This window comes from Armigeres subalbatus, chromosome 2 (assembly GCF_024139115.2).
Source record: "Armigeres subalbatus isolate Guangzhou_Male chromosome 2, GZ_Asu_2, whole genome shotgun sequence".
Lineage (NCBI taxonomy): Eukaryota > Metazoa > Arthropoda > Insecta > Diptera > Culicidae > Armigeres > Armigeres subalbatus.
This window is the reverse complement of record NC_085140.1, coordinates 186,057,059-186,081,389: the sequence shown is the minus strand read 5'-3', so window position 1 is coordinate 186,081,389 and position 24,331 is coordinate 186,057,059. Positions and strand designations below refer to the sequence as shown.

General features: G+C 41.1%; 1 protein-coding gene across 2 annotated transcripts in view; it reads right to left on the bottom strand.

Moving 5' to 3' along the window:
• Positions 1–23,759, bottom strand: part of LOC134211374 (transmembrane protein 134) — a 29,759-nt gene extending 6,000 nt beyond the window's left edge. Inside the window, exon 1 of one of the 2 annotated variants that reach the window (XM_062688172.1) lies at positions 23,105–23,759. In XM_062688172.1, the coding sequence (XP_062544156.1) occupies positions 23,105–23,313 (209 nt within the window). In that variant the 5' untranslated portion in view covers positions 23,314–23,759. The remainder of the gene's footprint in view (positions 1–23,104) is intronic. The other variant, XM_062688173.1, reaches the window with a different exon arrangement.
• Between the last annotated feature and the right edge of the window lie 572 nt (positions 23,760–24,331).

Genomic DNA, 24,331 nt, shown 5'->3' with positions numbered 1-24,331 from the left:
CTAGCACTTATTTTCAATGTACAAGTACTGGTGATCTCTCTCATTTGTTAGGTCACACTAGCGCCTGCCACGTCAGAATGCAAGTCAATGTAGGGAAGGGGGAGAAAATGATGATGCAATCACTCGCCCACTGCAAGCCGAATACACCTCTGCACTTGCCACGAGTTCGTGCGGAATTTGTTGGAATTTTGGGTTAAGTTCGAGGGGCAGAGGATTGTCTTGGTTAACGAGCTGCTAGCTAATGTGACAGATAGGTGAAAGCATCTGATAGAATTACTTATTGGATGTAAGAAACGAGCTTTTTCTAGCAGTTTCTACTAGAATAATCAAGTTCACATCACATTTGTCAAATGGCTTTTCCGGTCACTGAGAGTCCTCCGGGACCATAATGTTTTACTGCAGCGATAACCATTTTTTTCTGAAATTCACTAGTTTAAAGTGATTTAGATTCAAGCGATTCCCTCGGAGACTACAACCATAATAAACCCGGTTTCGGAAGGTTCTTTTGTAATAATAAATGGATAAATTTCCGCATTTTATTCAGACAAACTAGGGTTTCTTACCCCATTCCCGGCATATGCCTGCATTATTTAATTGATATTTATGACAGGAAGTAACTTTTCATGAATTTTGTGGGCCGTGCAATACTGCAATGGGGTTCACTTTTGCTTAAAAATAGCTATTCTTGCCAAACATCGTTTAAAAAGCTTTTATGTGATTTAAATCAACGAGGTGCTGCACTCATTTCAGTCAAAACGATTGCATTTCCGGCACACTTCAAACCAGTTCCCGGCCTAAGCAAAATTTCACTCAATCTCTCAACATTTTACTCTCATTCTCTCTCAGAGCGGTAAAAAATACGACGTAAACAAAAATATGCACGTTCTACGACAACATGATGCCAGATGGTATTGTTTATAATTATTTTTGTTTGGTTAAAAAGATTCATTCACTTATCCAAATTTCTTCCAAACACTTAAAAACTATATTTTTTCACTTTTTGAAATCGAGAGACTTATAAACATGAAAGCGTCAACGTATTAGACAGTTTTCCTATTAACAATGAAGGATTATTTTCATTCTAAAAGAGGCTCCTGGCCTTTTGGCCACGGTTCGGCTAGAAGTTCTTTGGCCGAGGTGAATTTTTGTGCAGTTTGAGGAAACGTTTCTAAATGTATTCTAATATGTTGGTTGAAAAATATTGAGTATTGTGCGAAATGAATGGAAGATTTTTTTTTAAATTATCAATCATAAACCTACTGCTGAGCAATTCTCTGTGAAATCGAAGGTCGATTTATTTTTGTATTTTTTGATTTCTCTAAAATTTTGCATATACATTCTTTGCGATCAAAAAACATAATTTGCATCATTGGTTTGCCATTTTGACTCTAGCCTAACTTTTGACAAGGGCCTAAGCAAAACCACCTTGAACAATTAAAAAAAAAATAACTTAAAACGGCTTGTCTTTTGATGTCTTCGGCAAAGTTTTAGGTAATCAATGGGATTATGTGAAAAAAAAATTCTTCGAAAAAAATGGTCAAACATTACAAATAAAACTTAAAAATCGATTTTCTCAAAAACGATTTTTTCAATATTTTTTATTTTTTGATATGTTGTAGCAGAAAATATAGGGGGAGATCCCCCAGCGCCGGACACCTCCCAATATCGGACACTTCTAAAAACGGTACTCGCAGAGTCCCCCCATTATATTATGTAATACAAAAGAAAGCTGTGAAAACTCATATGTGAATATGTACGTTATGTGGAAGATATTGATTTGGAAAATGTATTGGGGGAAAGTGGGAAAGGTTAGAATACAGTTGTAGTACAGTTGCTGATGAAGAATGTGTATAGCCACCAGACATTCTAAATACTCACGCTCAGGCTTGTAAAATGTCATCTGCATGTCATTTGACTAATTTGCTCATAACTTTCTTTAGAAGCAAAATTTCTTCCATAATTTTGAATGTACTCATAACGCTTGAGTAGGGTTATATTTTTGTCCAAGGGTACATTGCTCTAAGTATAACATCAAAGGCTGGAGAGTGAAAACTCTCCAAAATGTCACGTGTCATTTGACATAATGTCATTTGAATGACATTTTGCCTCCCACGCCCCAGATTACATATTTACAGCAAAGTCTCGTTAGACAAAGTTGTAGGCCCATTTAACCGCTATAAGTTCGTCATACAACATGAATTGATAGCTACCTTCTGAAACAAGTTCTGGGAAAATTATACAAACGAATGCAAATGACATTTTACAACACTGCTCACGCTCCTCTAATGTGGACGTGTACTATACACATGTGGAAGTATTGGCTTGAGAATTGTCGAGATGGTCAATATTAGTAATATATCAAATAATGATCATGATTTGCTAGATATATAATGCATCTATGGTGCAAAATCAATTTCTGTGTCCGGTAGCTGCCCTTCGGGTCCGGACAGTGAGTTTTTTCATGTGATTAAATAGCCATTCTTTGCACCTGTTTTGCTAAACTTACTTTAATTTAATTGTTTTTTTTCTTGCTGAGGTATCAGAAAGCCACCGAAATTAGCAGAAACAAAAATTGATTTGCTTTGAAGAAAATTGAAGATGTCATTGAATATGGAGTGAATTTTGAGTAGGATGTAAGGGCTGTTCGGCCAAATTGAGAGTTGACGTAAAGTCAATGTCAACACCTCCCCACGAACAGTCTAGAAAGCCGTGTGGTGTCGGCAGCCGGTTGTCTGGCTAAGAATAACGCTACGGATTGCCTGTTCCAATGGTAAAAGTCCACCATACAGGTCTATGAATGAATGGTTAGGGGGGTCTAAAAAGAACCTAACCGCTAACGGAGCCTGTGAAGCACCAGGGCACCCTTCACAGTATTGAGCCCTTATTGCGGTAACCGGAGCTATGGCGTAGTTGACTTTTTGCTTCTCCGGAATAATCGGCTACTCTTGTTCAATCTCAACTTGAGGTTAAATAAGGGTGGGATTATGAGTATGTTTTTATTTAGTTTTTCATCTAATTGTCACCTATATGGATTCGCTTTTCCGGTAAATTCGAGGAGTGGCCGGTCTTCGTGTCTATGTTCAACATCACTACAAACATGTGTGGTTTTACAAACGAGGAAAATCTTATTCGGCTCCAGAAGTCATTGGAAGGAAAAGCTTATGATACAGCGCGAAGTCTCCTGATGCATCCGCTGAATGTCCCAGCAATAATGCGAACTTTGAAGATGAGATTCGGACAGCCCGAAGCCGTGGTTCACTCACTAACCCAAAAGGTTTGCAGTTAACGTGCAGAACTTCTGTGCTACGGTGGACGCATACGAGCTAGACGACTACATGTATAACGTCTCCCTTCTCCATCAGTTGGTGAATAAGCTTCCGTCATCACTCAAGTTAGACTGGGCACGACATCGCCAAACGATCCCAAGGGTCAACTTGTCGATCTTTGGAAACTGGGTATACTCATTAGCAGAGGCGGTCAGCACCATCGTGATCCCAGCCGATTCAAGTGAGTTGAGGCCATCCCGCACCGAAGGGCGCGGAAACAAAAAGCCGAATGTTTTTCTCAATGCTCATGCTGAAACATTATCCGAGTCTACTGAATCTTTAGAACTCCTAGATTCCAGTGTAAACACGGAACCTAGCAACAAGCGGTCATTCTCACATAATTTGGTTAATGCTTCCGAAGCCTGCCTGGTGTGCAAGGGAAGCTGTAAAGTTGCCTCTAAATGCAAGCAGTTCCTAGAGATGTCACGCGAATCCAAATGGGCTATCGTGAGGGAATTCGGACTCTGCAGAAAATGTCTACGCCGTCACAAAGGAGAATGCGATACCAAACCGTGTGGTCGAAACGGTTGCAGTTACAAACACCACCAGTTGCTGCATAATGATAGAAAGACGCTGCAATCTTCTAGCCAAACAACATATGCACCTTCGAAGCCTTTAGTATCGGCACCAAGATCAACTCCTCCAGTTGAAGACGATGTTTCAGCACACGATTGTAACACTCATCAGATAAAATCAAGTGAAGCACTATTCAGATACCTTCCCGTGATACTCAGTGGACCTCAAGGCTCTATTCAGACGTACGCCTTCCTCGATGAAGGTTCTCACCTCAGTTTGATAGACCAAGAATTAGCTTCGCAATTAAAGTTGAATGGTTCAACTCTACCATTATGTCTTCGATGGACGGGAGGAACACAACGTTGTGAAAAAGATTCACAGTGCGTTACCCTAGATATTGCTGGAGTAAGTAAAGTGGCCAAAAACTTTCGACTGACGGGAGTAAGAACCGTTGAAGAACTGCTACTCCCACATCAGACGCTGAATGCCGAAGAACTGAAACGTCAACATTCCTATCTTCAGGGACTACCTATCGATTCATATTACGATGCAAGACCAAGAATTCTCATAGGTATGAAGCACGTGCAAGTGAGTCTAGTTCTGAAAAGTAGGGAGGAAACGTCGGGGAACCAATAGCGGTAAAAACACGACTGGGGTGGACTATATGCGGTGGAAGCACTGCAGATGAAGACAATGGAACAAACCTTGTCCACTATACCTGCCACATGTGTTCATGCGAGCCAACAACAGACGATGAATTGCATCAGAAGGTTAAAAACTATTTCGCATTGGAAAGCCTTGGCATTATGAGACCAGATAGACACCTTCTCTCGACCGAGGACCAGCGAGCGCAGGATCTGTTGAAGCAGCTGACGACATACGAAGGAGGGCGATACACAACGGGACTTCTATGGCGTCACGATAATGTCCGTCTTCCAGACAACTATGCCATGGCCTGGCGAAGGCACCACTGTCTGCGAAAGCGTCTTACAGGGGACCCAGCACTGGCAGAAACGTTAAACGGAATGGTAGCCGATTATGTCCTAAAAGGATACGTACGACAGCTGTCTGAGGAAGAACTGAGCCAGCGGTACTCTAGGGTGTGGTACTTACCGGTTTTCCCTGTCGTGAATCCAAATAAGCCGGGAAAGATAAGATTAGTCTGGGACTGCGCAGCTTGCTCCTTTGGAGTTTCCTTAAACTCTAATTTGCTGAAGGGCCCAGACCAGTTATGCTCCCTGCTGTCTATCCTGCTTCAGTTTAGAGAAAAACGAGTGGGGCTCACCGGAGACATACGAGAGATGTTCCATCAAATACGCATGAGAGATGACGACCAACAGTGTCAACGTTTTTTATGGTGGAACGAAAAAGGAGAAAGTGTGGTGTATGTTATGCAAGTCATGACCTTTGGGGCATGCTGTTCCCCCAGTTGTGCTCAATATGTGATGAATATCAACGCAGAGCGCATAGCAGGAGACTATCCTGAGGCAGCCGAAATCATTCAGAAGAAGCATTACGTGGATGATATGCTCGTTAGCCTGGACACCGAAGAAGAAGCACTCCGGGTAGCAAGAGAAGTGAAATACGTTCACCAACTAGGTGGATTTGAGATCCGAAATTGGGTTAGTAACTCACCGACAGTGTTGAGAGCTCTCCACGAGGGCGTGGCGAACGAGAAGAGCCTGGACTTGTCACCGGAAATCGGTACCGAGAAGGTTCTGGGCATGTGGTGGCGTACTACTTCTGATATGTTTACATACAAGGTTGGGTGGAACCGCTACGAACATGATCTACTAAAGGGCCAAAGACGCCCAACGAAACGAGAAGTTCTGCGAGTGCTAATGTCAATATTTGACCCTATAGGACTAATCAGTCATTTCCTAATGTTCCTAAAAGTTCTACTACAAGAGGTGTGGCGTTCTGGCGTTCAATGGGACGATGAAATAACTGACGGCCCTTTCGCAAAGTGGCAACAATGGTTGAAGTTACTGCCACAAGTTGAACATGTTGTAGTTCCTCGTTGTTACCGGTCTTTGCCTCAAGATTGTCATGAAAAGGTAGAGATCCACACATTCGTCGATGCCAGCGAAACTGGAATTGCTGCTATAACATTCTTACGTATTCTCAGTGACGAATCTGTAGAATGTTCAATAGTGGCAGCGAAAACCAGAGTTGCCCCATTAAAGTTTGTATCAATCCCACGCTTAGAGCTGCAGGCTGCTGTTGTTGGTGCCAGGCTAGCTCGGACAATCATGGACTCTTTGTCATTCAAAATCTTCAGGAAATACTACTGGACAGATTCCCGAGACGTACTCTGTTGGTTGCATTCAGATCATCGACGCTACACGCAATACGTTGCGTTTCGCGTTAGCGAAATCCTGGATCTAACTGAAGTGAACGAGTGGCGCTGGGTACCATCTAAGCTGAATGTTGCGGACGACGGTACCAAATGGAGCTCCAATCCGGATCTCACACCAAAAAGTAGATGGTTTATTGGTCCAGAATTCCTCTCGCGATGTGAAACAGACTGGCCATTGCAGCCCCCAAAAAGCAGTTCTACTGAGAATGAACTTCGTCCAAATCTTGTTGCACATCAAATGGACGAGCTCCTATCTGCTGAAACCCATCTCATACGAGCTGCTCAACGTGATGAGTATCCGAAAGAAGTAGCCCAACTTAAAAGGGCACAAAAAACGCCAACCAAAGCAAGGATAATACCGAAGCAGAGTACTTTATTCCAGCTATCTCCATGGCTGGACAAAAAAGGAATCATGCGAATGCGAACGAGAATTGCAGCATGTCACTATGCAACAGAAGAATCCAAGAGACCAATCATTCTACCACGTGACCACCCCACTACAAATCTGATAATCATGTACTACCATCGACGTTTCCATCATCAGAACCACGAATCAGTAATTAATGAATTACGACAGAAATTCAACATTCCGCACATCCGTGTCGCCTACACTAAAGTAAGAAAGAACTGTCAACAATGTATGAATGACCATGCTGAACCACGCCCACCAATTATGGCCGACCTTCCCCAAGCTCGACTCGCGGCGTATTCGCCGCCATTCACGCACACGGGCATAGACTTTTTCGGTCCATATCAGGTCGCAGTAGGAAGACGTATTGAGAAACGATGGGGAATGCTCGCAACCTGCCTGACAATTCGGGCAATCCATATTGAATTAGTACATTCATTAAACACTGACTCCTGCATAATGTCCATTCGCAACTTTATCGCTCGTCGAGGAACACCGAGCGTAATCTATAGCGATAGGGGAACTAACTTTATCGGCTCGTCGCGTTTGATGAAGGAAGCCGCTGAAACAGTAAATATAGCTGAAGTAATGAAAGAGTTTATAACAGTCGACACAACGTGGTCATTCAACCCACCCCTCTCACCACATATGGGTGGTAGCTGGGAACGGTTGATAGGCTGCGTGAAACGAAACCTTGAGAAGATTAACCCACCACGCCACCCTACTGATGAAGTCCTGCGTAACCTGTTGACAGAAGTCGAAAACACCATCAATTCCCGGCCTCTAACTCACGTTCCAATCGACGACGATAGTGCTCCAGCCTTGACACCGAACCACTTCCTCCTTGGTTGCTCTAATGGAATCAAGCCATTCTCCACCATTGACGATAGCAACATAGCTCTCCGGCAGAACATCTTAGCATCGCAAATACTAGCCAATATGTTCTGGAAGCGCTGGTTGACCGATTATCTGCCAGAAATTACAAGGAGATCCAAGTGGTTTTACCGAACTGATCCAATAGTTGTCGGGAATGTAGTAGTAATCGTCGATCCTAAGCTACCCAGAAATTGCTGGCCCAAAGGGAAGGTTATTGACACACATCCTGGGAAAGACGGAGAAATTCGCTCAGCCACTGTAAGGACATCCGCCGGGGTCTACGTTCGACCTGTAACCAAGCTAGCAGTCCTGGATGTTGGGTGCGGTGGAAGTAAACCAACTTAAACGCTGGTGTACTCGGGGGGAGTGTGGTCTACCCTATTGGACAACACGCACCCGTTGCAGAATCCGCATCAGCAGCCTGTCGTTGATGGGCACACTGAACTGGAGTGACAGGCTTTCCGCCTGTCACTAACCGTGAGTAAAACAGAAGACAACAAAAACAATCTAATTGGAAAGAACACGTTTTGAGCTCTATAATTATATTCTAAACTCTAAATATCTACGCATATTGTCTATATAGTGAACTATTATTATTCTAGTGAATTACTACTAAACTAAAGGTAATTTACAACTACTTAAAATTATAACTTAAAACCTAATTGATTAATAATATTAGAAGATACAACTATATCTATTGATCACATCGATCGACTCTGGCTAACCTGAATTTATGAACCCATGCACTGAACCCGGTAAGTCATGAACTAGGCGAGTATCAACTTAGGTTCCTTAAAGAAAATGTATTTACAGTATTCCTCTCTTGAATCGACCAAGCTACCGAAGCTACCATACAGGCATACTAAACGTAAGTTTATCAAACCTTTAATTAAAACAGAGGTGCTCATAACGACCTCGGTGACGGATCACTTATAATTATGTTACTTAAATACTAGTATTAAGAAGGTATATATTTTCATTTGTACAACACAATGCAGGAAATTTATAAACTCCCAAATAAAGAGCTGTGAAATACAGATTGCTCTGGAGCTTACAAATTCGGAAGAATTCCCTGTCAGTTCGGTAGATCGCTTGTCGAAGCAGATTTCGACAATCCCCTACGGATGCTTTCAAACGAGTTGTCAGATATTGCACTTCAAAAGGCCTTCCGCTAATTGTCGGCAGTGATGCTAATGCTCATCACATCATCTGGGGTAGCTCGGATATCAATCTGAGAGGCTCCAGCTTGATGGAATACTTAAGTAGTACCGAACTTGGTTTACTTAACATAGGCAATCGCCCAACCTTTATGGTATCTAATAGAGCAGAAGTATTAGACATAACTCTCTGCTCCAATAGAATCAGTCACGAGTTGACGAATTGGTATGTGTCAGATGAGGAATCCATATCTGACCATCGCTACATCTATTTTGATCAGCTGAATGTTTCTTCGCAGACCTTGCGTTTTAGAAATCCCCGTTCAACCAACTGGGATCTCTATACAGAGTTGCTCTCGACAAAATTTCATGGATATCTACCATCCATTGAAACTCCTACCGACTTGGATGATGCCGTTGATACTACAACGTTGCATATCGTGGAAGCTTTTGAAGAAGCTTGCCCCTTGCGTTCTGTGAAAACCTCAAGAGGAACCCCGTGGTGGAATTCCGTGGAACAGACGCCATTCAGCAGGGACGGATTCTTTCAAGTTGGCTCGCAAAGCTTACAAGAAGGCTCTACGATCTGCTGAACGATTCGGCTGGAAAAACCTTTGTGCAAATGTTTCCAATTTGAGTGAAGCCACTCGATTGAATAAAATTCTTGCGTTAGAGCACTTATTTGATACACACTTCCCTGGATGTGTAAATATAGCATCTTCGGATGTTCCTGATGTCTTTTCATGTAGTTATGGGTCTTGGGCTCAGGCTCGTAGAATCATAACTACTGAATCGATTCAATGGGCTCTTAATAGTTTTGCTCCTTACAAATCTCCAGGGGAAGATGGGAGCTATCCCGTTCTTCTTCAGAAGGGTTTTGAGCATATCAAACATGTTTTGAAAAAACTTTTAGTATGCAGTTTTGCTACTGGGTATATTCCCATATCCTGGCGGGATGTCACTGTAAAGTTTATCCCAAAAGGAGGACGTGCTTCGTATGAAGAAGCAAAGAGTTTTAGACCCATCAGTCTGACCTCATTTCTTCTGAAATGCTTAGAACGCATTATCGATCATCACATTCGTGATGAATGTTTGGCAAACATGCCTCTTCATGTTAATCAACATGCTTACCAATCTGGAAAGTCCACCGTGACTCTTCTACACAAGGTTGTCTACGACATCGAAAAAGCATTTGCTCAAAAGCAATCATGCTTGGGTGCGTTCTTAGATATTGAAGGTGCTTTTGACAACGTGTCTTTCGATGCAATATTGGAAGCCGCACGTTGTCATGGGCTACCTAATATAATTACCAAATGGATTCACCAGATACTTACACACCGACCTCTCTTCTCGCCCTTTCGTCAAGCAGCGGTTAGGAGATTACGGGTCTGTGGCTGCCCCAAAGGGGGAGTATTATCTCCGCTTTTGTGGAACCTCGTTGCAGATACGCTATTGAGATTACTCAATAATGGCGGTTTTCCTACCTATGGATTTGCCGACGACTATCTTATATTGATAGTCGGTTTGTGTATTACTACTCTATTCGACCTGATGCAAAACGCTCTTCAGGCAGTCGAAAGTTAGTGTTGCCAATATGGCCTTTCGGTTAATCTGAATAAAACATCTATCGTACTTTTCACGGAAAAACGTAACCGTAATGGTATTCGCCCATTACATCTTTTTGACTCTGAAATCAATGTAACGGATCAGGTAAAGTATGTGGGACTAATTCCAACTTGATTCCAAGCTCTCCTGGACTCCTAACATTGAGTTCAGAGTCAAAAAGGCGTGTATGGCTTTCGGCCAATGCCGACGAACTTTTGGTAAAACTTGGGGTCTTAAACCTAAAGATATCAAATGGATTTACACAACAGTTGTACGACCAATTTTGGCTTATGGATGTCTTGTATGGTGGCAAAACGGTGAAGTGAGGACAATTCAGTCTAAATTAGGCCATCTTCAAAGGATGTGCCTAATGGCAATGACTGGTGCGTTCTCTTCGACTACCACGGCTGCTCTCGAGGTTCTTTTCGACGTTGTCCCACTACACATACATCTCAAACAAGAAGCACTTTCTTGTACTTACCGATTATGGGTTCTCGGTTTCATGGAAGAGAATCCTGTAAACCGCAGTTCTACACACACTTCGTTGTTACAACTCATGGTTGATTGGGACAGAACAGTCCTCGCTCCAAGTGATCTCACACTCGCTAGTAGTTTTCCTTATAGGACATTTTCAACACAATTCCCCTCGCGGGATGAGTGGACATCTGGCTATTTGGAGAGAAGTATGTCGGACAGCATTGTTTGTTATACTGACGGCTCCCTCTTCGAAGGTAGAGCGTGTGCAGGTGTCTACTCACGTGAGCTAAGATTGGAACAGTCCCACTCACTGGGTAGACACTGTCTTTCAAGCGGAAATATTTGCCATTATGTGTGGAGTGCAATCCGCACTGCAGAAGCACATAATGGGCAAAGTAATATACTTCTGTTCAGATAGTCAAGCAGCTATCAAAGCCCTCGCTTCGGCCAACTCAAGGTCGAAGTTAGTAATCGCATGTCGAACTCAAATAGAGGAACTGAATTCAGTTAATACATTGCACCTTATATGGGTACCTGGCCATTCTTCCATAGCTGGAAACGAATTGGCTGATGAGTTAGCTCGCACTGGAGCATCACAAGACTTTTTCGGTCCTGAGCCAGCTATTCCAATATCTAAGTGTTGGGTGAAGCGTTTGATTAGCTCTTGGGCTTCCACTCAGCACAAACGGTATTGGAGTAGTTTGGATTCATGTCGACAAACAAAATAGTATATCCGAGAGCCATCTCTGGTAGTAGCAAACTATTTAGCTAAACTGTCTAAACAGAATTGCAGTGTCTTAGGTAGTCAAGACCTTGACAGGTCACTGCCGACTCAACTATCATATGGCAAATATTCAACGTGTTGAATCATTTGTCTGTGATGGTTATGAATCCGATTATGGAACTTCTTATCATCTGATATGTAACTGCCCAGTTTATGCGCAACTGCGTTTCCAAATATTTGGTAAACACTTACTAAGTGAAATTGACTACAGAAACCTGAACCTTCAAAGTATTCTGTTGTTCATTACCCGTTGTGGTAAGGAGCTACGTGCTTTTGTACGTGTTGTATACGTTGTATGCCCTCTTCAAGGGTACCTTTCCCAAGCTTCCCATTTTTTCCCATCCATATTTCCTTTCCTTTTTGTTCACTTCCTTTTCCGTCAGGTGCGTGATGAGAAAGGCTATGAAGGCGATGGCACAAATCTCCCGAATTGAGGGGAACGTGCCCCTGGAGCCGACGTTCTGATACCTGATGAAGAATGTGTATAGCCACCAGACATTCTAAATACTCACGCTCCTCTAATGTGGACGTGTACTATACACATGTGGAAGTATTGGCTTGAGAATTGTCGAGATGGTCAATATTAGTAATATTTCCAATAATGATCATGATTTGCTAGATACATAATGCATCTATGGTGCAAAATCAATTTCTGTGTCCGGTAGCTGCCCCCCGGGTCCGGACAGTGAGTTTTTTCATGTGATCAAATAACCATACTTTTGTACCTGTTTTGCCAAACTTACTTTAATTCAATTGTTTTTTTTTTCTTGCTGAGGTATCAGAAAGCCACCGAAATTAGCAGAAACAAAAATTGAAGATGTGATTGAATATGGAGTGAATTTTGAGTAGGATGTAAGACACTAAGCTGGAGAGTCAAATAAGCTTTACCAACACGTGTTAATATCTACAGCCTGAAGCAAGTGAAAAATATTACTATTCTAAATGATGTATTTACTCATGTAATAGGAACTTGGTCATATTTAAACATGATGCAATAGTGTCCGGTACTCGGGTACACTTTTCTGAGCCGTGTAAAATCTCACCAAACTTCAACATCAAACTAGGGGGAAAGACGGCTTTGGCAGGTTTTGTTCTATTATTGGCAGGGGGGTTTTTGTCGACCAAACTTTATGAAATTTGGCCACAATATTCTTTGATATGCAAAGAATGTTTAGGCCAAATTTGAGCATAATCAGTAGACCTCTTCATGTTTTCAAAAAGTATCAAAAATTCAACCGGTCAGCCCAGAATCACAATTCTTATGCTAAAATAAGCATCCTGTCAAATTTTCAGCTAATTCGGATAAAATTTCGAGGTGGCTCAAGTCGATTTAGTGTTTTTGGGCTATTTTCAATTTTGAAAAAATCTAACAAGAGATATAAAAGCCAAAAACCATCGCAACAACCTCTATATGGAAGATTTTGGGGTGCTCTACAAGTCTTGTGAACATTGTGATTCGTTCCGTTCACGTTTTGGCCATGTTAAAGTGATTTTTGAACTTTAAAGTGCATAAAAACACTCTTCCCCCCAAAAGTCGTTGTTCTACAAAATTCGTGAATTTATGACAAATCATTGCCAATTTAAAATGCTTATTTTCCTCTTTTTTCCCTGGACATTTGAGTAATATAACTTCTAATGTCCGATTAACCGTTAAATTCTTAAAAATCAGAAGCTGAACATTAATCATAAATTTGCACGTTGGGATTTTGTCAAACAAGTTGTTCGAACAAAGAAGCTTGAATTTCACTTGTTACTACGACGCACTAAATGCTAGAGCCATACAGACATATGGTGAAATAAACCAAATTTGGAAGTCGTTTGTTGTAAGCATCAAATATCATATGATTTGATTTATGTTTTGTTCGAATAACTTGTTTAAGGAAATCCTAGCGTGCAAATTTATGACAAATGTTCAGCTTCTGATTTTTAAGAATTTAACGGTAAATCAAACGTTAGCAATTATAATACTCAAATGTCCAGGGGAAAAAGAGGAAAAAATATATAATAAATTAGCAATGATTTGTCATAAATTCAAGAATTTTGTAGAACAACGACGAAACAGTGTTTTTATGTACTTAAAAGGTCGAAAATCACTTTAACATTGTCAAAACGTAAACGGAACGAATCGCAATGTACACAAGACTTGTAGAGCTTTACAGAAGCTTCCATATGAAGATTGTTGCGATGGTTTTCGGCGTTTTTATCTCTAGTTAGATTTTTTTACAAAATTGAAAATAGCCTGAAAACACCTAATTGACTTGAGCCACCTCGAAATTTTGTCCGAATTAGTTGAAGATTTGATAGGAGGCTTATTTTAGCATAATAATTGTGATTCGGGGCGAACCGGTTGAATTTTTGATACTTTTTGAAAACATTATTTATTTATCATCAGACTAAGGCCGGAGTGGCCTGTGCTGCACATAAAAGACTTCTTCATTCAGCTCGGTTCATGGCTGCACTTCGCCAACCACGCAGTCTGCGGAGGGTCCGCAAGTCGTCCTCCACCTGATCGATCCACCTTGCCCGCTGTGCACCTCGCCTTCTTGTTCTCGTCGGATCGTTGTCGAGAACCATTTTCACCGGATTACTGTCCGACATTCTGGCTACGTGCCCGGCCCACCGCAGTCTTCCGATTTTCGCGGTGTGAACGATGGATGGTTCTCCCAACAGCTGATGCAACTCGTGGTTCATTCGCCTCCTCTACGTACCGTCCGCCATCTGCACCCCACCATAGATGGTACGCTGTACTTTCCTCCCAGTGCGCGTTGGTCCTCACGAGCATCGTCCAGGTCTCGTGTCCGTAGAGAACTACCGGTATTATAAGCGTTTTGTAGATAGTCAGTTTGGTACGGCGGCGAACTCTATTCGATCGTCTATATATATATTCGTCTTGCGGAGTCCAAAGTACGTACGATTTTCAGCCACTATGCGTCTCCGAATTTCTCTGCTGGTATCGTTATCGGCGGTCACCAGTGAGCCCAAGTACACGAATTCTTCAACCACCTCGATTTCGTCACCACCGATAGAAACTCGTGGTGGGTGGCTCACATTGACCTCTCTTGAGCCTCTTCCTATCATGTACTTCGTCTTCGACGTGTTGATGACTAGTCCAATCCGTTTAGCTTCGCTTTTCAGTCTGATGTAGGCTTCCTCTATCCTCTCAAAGTTACGTGCCATGATATCAATGTCGTCGGCGAAACCAAATAACTGGACGGACTTCGTGAAAATCGTACCACTCGTGTCAATCCCTGCCCTTCGTATTACTCCCTCCAAAGCGATGTTGAATAGCCGACACGAAAAACCATCACCTTGCCGTAACCCTCTACGGGTTTCGAAGGGACTCGAGAATGCCCCTGAAACTCGAACTACGCACATCACCCGATCCATCGTCGCTTTGATCAACCGTGTCAGTTTATCCGGAAATCCGTTTTCGTGCATTAGCTGCCACAGCTGGTCCAGATCGATTGTATCATATGCGGCTTTGAAGTCGATGAATAGATGATGTGTGGGCACGTTGTATTCGCGGCATTTCTGCAATACCTGACGTATGGCGAACAGCTGGTCTGTGGTAGAGCGTTCACCCATAAATCCCGCCTGGTACTGCCCCACGAACTCTCTTGCAATTGGTGTTAGTCGACGGCATAAAATTTGGGAGAGTACCTTGTAGGCGGCGTTCAGCAATGTGATTGCGCGGTAGTTGCTACAATCCAGCTTATCGCACTTTTCGTAGATGGGACACACGACACCTTCCATCCACTCCTGCGGCAGAATCTCATCTTACCAAACCTTGGTAATCACCCAGTGCAGCGCTCTAGCCAGTGCCTCACCATCGTGTTTTTGAACAGCTCTCCTGGTAGTTGGTCAACCCCAAGGGCTTTGTTGTTCTTCAGCCGACAGATCTCCTCCTGGATTTCCTGGAGATTCGGAGCCGGAAGCCGCATGTCCTGCGCGCGTGCTCCTAGGTTCATTACCATACCGCCACCGTTGTCTGCCATATCGCCATTCAGGTGCTCTTCGTAGTGCTGCCGCCACCTTTGGATCACCTCACGCTCGTTCGTAAGAAGGTTCCCGTTTATGTCCTTACACATATCGGGCTGTGGCACGTGGCCCTTACGTGAACGGTTCAACTTCTCATAGAACTTTCGTGCGTTATTAGCGCGGTACAGTTCCTCCGTCTCTTCACGGTCTCGATCTTCCTGCTGGCGCTTTTTCCTCCGGAAAATCGAGTTTTGTCTGTTCCGCGCCCGTTTCTATCGTGCCTCGTTCGCCTTCGTGCGGTGTTGCAGCAATCTCGCCCATGCTGCATTCTTCTCCTCAACTAACTGCTCACATTCGTTTCTCTGATCCGGAGCCACCGTGCCTAGTGCAGCGGTTGCGGTGCTTCCAATGGCGGATCGAATATCTCTCCAGCCATCTTCAAGAGACGCTGCGCCTAGCTGCTCTTCCGCTGGGAGTGCCACTTCCAGCTGCTGCGCGTAGTCTTGGGCTAGTCTACCGTCTTGTAGCCGCCCAATGTTAAGTTGCGGCGGACAACTCCGACGCGTGTTGATCACCGTCGAGAGTTTTGAGCGCAGACATACTGTGACGAGGTAGTGGTCGGATTCAATATTCGCACTGCGGTAGGTGCGTAAGTTCGTGATGGCGGAGAAGAATTTACCGTCGATTAGAACGTGGTCGATTTGGTTTTCCGTTACTTGATTAACGTTAGGTGATTTCGATGTGGCCTTGTGGAGATTCTTACGGGGAAGAAAGTGCTTCGGACTACCATTCCGTAGGAGGCTGCAAAGTTTATGCATCGTTGGCCCTTGTCGTTCGATACGGTATGTAGACTATCCGGTCCGATGACCGGTCTATACATTTCCTCCTTCCTACCTGAGCGTTCATGTCACCGATGACGATTTTGACGTCCCGCAGTGGGCATCCATCGTATGTCTGCTCCAGCTGCGCATAGAACGCTTCTTTCTCGTCGTCGGATCTCCCTTCGTGTGGGCAGTGCACGTTGATGATGCTATAGTTGAAGAAACGGCCTTTTATCCTCAGCTTGCACATCCTTGCGTTGATTGGCTGCCACCCAATCACGCGTTGGCGCATCTTTCCCAGCACTATGAAGCCGGTTCCCAGCTCGTTGGTGGTGCCACAGCTTTGGTAGAAGGTAGCCGCTCGATGCCCGCTTTTCCACACTTTCTGTCCTGTCCAGCAGATTTCCTGCAGCGCTACGACATCGAAGTTGCGGGGATGTAATTAGCGACTTGCAGTTCCATGTTCCAAGCTTCCAATCGTGATCCTTTATTCGTCGCCTAGGTCGTTGCCGATTGTATCGAGTCGTATTATCTTCTATGTCGTTCGTAGTAGTTGTTTTTAAAGGCGGCTTATTGGGCCTGCGCAAACCTCCTGTCTCGTTGGAGGGCCGTCGTGTCAGGACTATTTAGCGTCCCACGTAACACCAGGACTTGGGCTTGTGCGCTTTGAGCGGCACACGGTCGCTTTGGCGGAGCCTACTTGCGGATACATGCAGCTTTTTATAGAGGTTTAACAGGGCCCACTGTCAAACCCCACCACATCCTAGGCAGGCGCCACAACTCACATATGGCCTGGGGAGGGATCGTCAAGCCCTTGGACATAGTCCCTGCTGCCCACATTTTTGAAAACATGAAGAGGTCTAATAATCAGTCATAAAAACCCTCTGACAATAATAGAACAAAACCTGCCAAAGCCGTCATTCCCCCTACATCATCCAAAAACGTGTTCAAATTTTGTTTTCATTATAGATAGTAGAATCTATAGATGAGCGAAAGCATGGGTTAGTCGTTTTTTTGCTCGTGCGCACGCGCATATAACGTCACAGCCCTTAACGTTTCCATTGAAATCGTGACGTCATGCTCGTTTGGAGACACGTTTGACAGTTCGTTTGGAGACAGAGTATTTATCTTCGCTCATCTATATATTTATGTATTCCACTATCTATAGTTTTTATGAATCATCAATGATCATATTTTGTGTATATGGTGTACAAGTAAACATAATCCGGATAATTAGAGAGTTTTTCGTTAAATGGCTTATGTGTCCGGCACTGAGGGATCTCTCCCTATGTATTTTTTTGCACTATGAGTCATAATAGAGAAATGATGGACAGAAAAGTTAGATTTCTTTAAAATCAATTGCTTTTTCAAAAATCGTGGAAATATTTTATTTACGTTTTTGTCAACCCGAAAAGTGAAAGTGCGTTAAATTTCCAATGGAAAAGGTATACAGTATTTTTTTTCTAAGTGCTACCGTTTCTGAGATACAGCAGTTATAAGATAAAATATACCGATTTTTTAAATTTTCAGTCATTTTCGATTTTTTTTTCGATTCTATTCAACCTAGAATTAAATTTTACTGAACCGTTGATATTTATTGACAAATGCTAGTAATGGAATAGTGGTTGACCATTTTCATGGTATGAGATGGTGGAGAAAAAATTCTTTACTTAGAAAAAATCAAATCCGAATCTTTCAACCTTACACACTTGACTCATTTCACAGTATTCGGTAAATTTTACCGAAATCTCAACTCTAGAACTGTTCGGTAAATATTTTACAGATTTTTTGTAATTTTTTCCATTGTTGAACTGTCAAAATCACCGAAAATCAGTGAAATTATTTACCGAACAGTTCTGCTGTTGAGATTTCGGTAAAATTTTACCGAATTCGGCGATTTATTTTAAGTGTGTACTAATGTTTGGTGTATCATTTAGCCAAAGGCTTCTATTCAATCTTGAATAATCAGGATGGACAAATGATAGACAAATATAGGAAATGAATTTGAAAATTACAGAATTACAATAAAAACGAAGCCTAGACTATCCTTGGCCAATAGTACAGGAAACGCCGTGTGCATGTTTTAACATTTTGGCATTCATTGCAGTATATGAATTAGTATTCAATTTGTTTTGGCCTTGCATATTAAGAAATATAGCCAAAAGTTGAAACTGTAGTGTCCTAACAATGAATTTGCTTGAAAACTTTATTGACCTAAGATCAATCATTCGAATATCTTCCTCTCCATTACACAATAAATCATTACCACTAGATTGGGTAGTTTGCCTGGCCAATTCCAAATCTACTAAATTAGCAATCAGAAAGATTTCCAAAACGTTTTTTAAACACGTTAATAATCCTTGCAATAGGTGTCCATTTCGAAATGCATTATTACCTTCAACTGATTTTAAAAAATTATAACTTTCTTGTTTATCATTTCTCCATTATGACTCATAGTGCAAAAAAATACATATATGCTACAACATATCAAAAAATAAAAAAATATTGAAAATTTTTTTTTGAGAAAATCGATTTTTAAGTTTTATTTTCAATGTTTGTACAATATTTTTTCGCAGTGTACCTATATTTTTTTCACATAGCCACATTGATTACCTAAAACATTGCGGAAGACATCAAAACGGTCGGACAAGCCGTTTTCAAGTTAAATTTTTTTGAAAGTGTTCAAGGTGGTTTTGCTTAGGCCCTTGTCAAAAGTTAGGCTAGAGTCAAAATGGCAAACCAATGATGCAAATTATGTTTTTTGATCACAAAGAATGTATATGCAAAATTTCAGAGAAATAAAAAAATACAAAATTGAAATCTCGAAAAAAAATCATGATTTCACAGAGAATTGCTCTGCTTCCAAACAGTATAAATCCTTAGTTTTCTGTGCAGTGAGCCGGGAATCGGGTCCATAGGCCCAAGTAGTGATTTACCCTATTTATTTGAGTTTTGGAAAATGTCCATAATGTAATGTGACCAGCAAGCGTCCTGCGAAACGCGGGACGCCTATCTGGATAGCTTCACTAGGCTCGAAAATGAATCGTTCAAAAATGCGTTTCGCATAGATTTAGGCCCAAAAAAAAATTATTTGTAAGGCTGTATAAATTGAAATAAATTTGTAAAACGAAATTGATCACATTACCATAATCCAATTACATTTCCGATTCAAATAAACCAGAAACCTGTACGAGTTCATATATGTGAAAACACAAAGCGAAGTCGTTGAATATTTGGTGAATAGTAATAATTTGAATTTGGCATATCCTCTTGGGTATATACTAGTTAACAATAAGTTTGAACGAGGATGTGTTAAAAGAACTAATCAACTAAGTTTCACTTCAAAATGTTGGATGTTATTAACCCAGCCAAGTCCACCCATGCTTCCAAACTACCGACAGATCTAATCCAGAAATTGATATATCTCGATCCGAATAAACCGATTTGTGATTTTCCTGATTCGACTAGGTCCTATCGTTATTTCCATCAATGACCAACTCACTCCAAATTTTATTGAAAGTCCAGTAGTTCCAACCAAGCCACTACACTACAGAGTTGGATTTTTATTCGCCCGAGTTGGTCTCATGGCGATTCCGAAAATCATCCAATCCTCTTAGTTATCGTTTCCGACGGGTTTATATGATATTTTGTCATGTGAAAATCACAAGTAGGGTTGAGTAAATCGTGAAAAACTAAAATAGAGATTCGTATGGAATTTTCGGACGAGCAGTTCACAACGCGCATTTTCGCCTACTATGCAGGACAACGTATGCCGGGTCGACTAATATGTCATAATTTTGCAATCAACAGTTCGAAAGTGGGCTCCGGGAATATATGGTTTATCTTGGCCGCATTGGCATGGTCCTAGGGCATCCGGACTCCGGTCTCGGTTTACCACTTTTGCGAAAACTCCATATATGACTTGCGACACACTATATGTCATTATTTTGTGATCCTGAGTTATAAAAGTACATCTTGTAATTTAAAAGACCACTTATGCGAAAATTCCAAATATGACTTGCGGTAATTGATATGACTTAACCAAACCACATTGGAATGGGTTTCAACCCAAAATTATCCTAGACCGGATTTAGAATTGAAAATGCCATCTCCGGATTGGCAATCCTACACTTTGCTCGCAAGGCTAACTGGAGACTTCTTATTGAGCCCCACTGGGACATCGCCGCCTCGCTGCTTAGTGTTCATTCAGAACTTCCACAGTTATTAACCACGAGGTTTCTAAGCCAAGTTACCATTATTGCATTCGTACATCATGAGGATAACACGATGATACTTTTATGCCCAGGGAAGTCGAGACAGTTTCCAAACCTTAAATTGCCTAGACCGGAACCAGGAATCGAACCCAGCCACCCTCAGGATGGTCTTGCTTTATAGCCGCGCATCTTACCGCTAGGCTAAGGAGGCTCCCAACTGGAGACACGTAACGCCATATCAATTCCCGAATAGCATTTTCAAACTCATGATTGAAAAATAATAACATATGACATGTCCTCCGGGACTAGATTCCGGATCCCCCAGGACCAAACCAACGTGGCCAGGATAGACCACGGTGTCGTTTTCCAAAGAGGCTTATTTAGAAAAAAATAGTATCTCTAAAACGTCCACACGATAGTTTAGATTTTCCTCTTACACGTAAGTGCATTTATAAAATGTTCTATCGGCAATCATTTTTCCATACGTTTTTAGGAGGTCAAGTTTGCTATCATTCGAGATTTCTATGGAGTTAGCACTAAAAATACAGAAAAAAATAAAAAAAAATTCCAGAATCATTTAAATTCCAATATGTTATTTTCTAACTCATGATCACAAAATAATGACATTTGATGTGTCGCAAGTCATATTTAAAATTTTCGCAAAAATGGTCCAACGGGACCGCATTTCGAATATCCTGCCTTATGGACAGGTAAGACCATACCAATTTCCGGAGGTCACTTTCGAGCTCCTGATCGCAAAATTATGAATATGATGTGTTGCAAGTCATATTTGGAATTTTTTGCAAAAGTGGTCCTCCGGGACCGGATTCCGAATGCCCTAGGACCATGCCAATGTGGCCAGTTAGACCATATCAATTCTCGGAGGTGGTTCTGGACCGTACGGTACCTACGTCTTTTCTTATTGAAATAATTGGATGTTGGTGGCTTAGCCACCTTGGCTGGTTGATAGGGGACATCATTGGCGAATAAAACCGGCCAGCAGATTCGTCCGATAATGAACCGAGTGCTGAACGGTTGTGCTATCGGGTATGGTTTGGAAATGTTTGGCATCGGTGCTATTCAAAAGTTTTTAAAAATCGTTTTTTACTCAATAAATAACCAAATAAAACATTTGTGAAACGATTTATTTCATTAATTTTTGTTCGGCAAATATTAGTCAATATCTGTTCAACACTTTGGGACAATAATATCAACAGTTATCTGTAAAAAATACTATTTTTTACAGAATACATTAAAATTGCACATCAAATGCACTTTGATGTTTATTTGACCCCAAAATCCCCTAAATTTCCAACTTTTAGCAGCAAAATATATTTAGTGTGGATCCACAGTGAAGAGATAAACACAATTCTTCAACAATGTCTTAAAGATAAAATGACAAAAAGTTTGGAAACTCGTGATATATGGGACATTGGGGAAAAACGAGCGGAGGACGACGGAGATCTTTCGTAGGTCAGAAGGAAAAGCACCGAAGGAAGTCGTTATCTGCAGCTAAATCTTTCACATGTTGTGCATATACACAAATGGAGTTTTTAAACTACTTTTGCTGCTAGTTTGAATGAAAAAAAAAAACATTTATTTTGAAGGCGATGTTGATAATGAATTGTTCAATGTACAGGAACAATTTTAAATATAAAATATCGGTTCGATTTGGTAACTTTTAAGAAAGAAATAAAAAGGTAAAGCTATTGTTAAAAGTTCAGATATGCGTAAATCAGAGATGCGTTTTTTTGCAAAACATTTTCTTTTTGATATATGTATCAACATCATCTCATTTCAAAAATCATCATTCATCATTTGATCTAATTTAAAAAAATGTTAATTCTAACAAAAATGTATTTTTAATAATCAAATTTATTTATATTTTAGATGTTTTTGAATTTTATCTGAATTATCTCCAAAATACTCATAAAGACCTCATTAGTAGTTATTTACATAGATTAGTTTTATCAAATTTACAAATTACATTCAACCAAAGTACCCAGTTAAAAGCAAAATCAAGCAAAATTTTTCATAACGACGTATGTAACAAAAGTAAACAAAACGGGGTTTTTAATACAACGTGACAATCACACGCGGCTTTATATAATACGCATCGATTTTACTGATTTCAGATCTTAAAATTCTTTAATTCGATCTTTTGGCGAATCGACGTATGTAAAAATTTCTATTTTGAAGTCTCACTGTTACATACGTCGCTTTAACATATGGGAACTGAGAGCGACCTATGTAACAAAAAAGCAAAACAAAACAAAACTGCAGTTGCGTCAATCGTGCAACTATGGAAAACCGACCAATGTACACCGACGTACGTGTAGCATACCGGTGTATGTATAATTTTATCGTTTTCACAGTGAATTTGAATGAACTGAGCTTTGCTGTGAAGCACGCTTATTACGTGTCATGTAATGATGCATGCCAGCGGAAAAAAGTATTGAAAAAAGATTTAGTTTTAAAACAGTTTTAGAAAAAGTTTTGCCAACTTTCTGCAAAGGATTTCTCGAATCCTCATAATTGTTACATACGTCGTTATGAAAAATTATGCTTGAAATAGAACTCACCTTTGATCATGATGCACCCGTATCGAAACATCGTCCGGAGATCTGGCCTTGGCCCGCATAGGCGTCGATATCACAGTGGATCCATATACTTTAATGACCTCGTCCGTTTCTTCCTCGAAGGCATCATGAATTGAAAAACGTTTACTGGGCTCCTGTCGGCCACTGCTCCCAGTACTGCTGGGCCCACGGAAACTTCCGGCAGAACTCATGGTGAATCTGCCTACGCTTTTTTCTTTGTTTTCGAAGTATTCGCACCAGAATATCGAAACAATAAATCACTGTATCCGTAAGCTCACCGGATTTTTTACACAACTGTGATGGAATTACGTTGGATGACTAAATTGTTTCCCTTGTACGAAAAAAAAAACCTATGAAATCACATCATAGCACAGACATGTTGATTATTCCCTTTTGCTACAGATGAGCACAAATTGAGCACTTTGTTTGGGTTTTTTTCTTCAGCAGTTTTCTAGTTTTTTCTGCATTTTCTTTTGTTTTAACAGTGAGAACTAAAACTTTTCTGCGATGAGATTATCTTTCGATTTTAACTGGAATTTCTAGATAATTTTTCACTCAACTTGGTCCATAATAAACAGCAACTGCAAAAAAAATGTTTTGTTCGTTCTTTGAAGTTTTTTGACAGTTTGACAATTAAAAAAGAAATAAAAATTACAGTTCAGTGGTTTCGTCGATTGTTGTTCTGTCGAATATTTAAGGTGATACGGGAAGCACGAACAATCATCAAATTGTCATCATTTTCATCTTTGAAAGCTTACACAGCAAAAAGATTTGTAATATTCATCAACGTAATTCAGACGACGTACCAGAATTCTGATGTAGAGCCGAAATTTGTATGTACATTCACATCGTTTTAGATGTTATATCACATCACCTGAAAATTACACCGGAACAGATTCATCATTTTCCTCTACGTTGTTTATGTGTAATATTCGTATACAAAAACACTGAATATCACATCGAAATCGAATGCAACCCAGTGATTCAGATTTGCCTGGGTAATTTTACGCACAAACTGTGTAATATGACATTAATTGATAATGCTATTTTAAATCTCGCAACACTGCTTAAACCCATATATGGGTTTTAAATCGTTCCGCCATTTTGATTTTTGTTTGTCAAAGCAGCAGTTTTGCAAATTTCGAATTTGCAATTGCAATTAAAGTTAAAATACCGCTGCAAAATGCGCTTTTATTTTCTCTTTAAGCA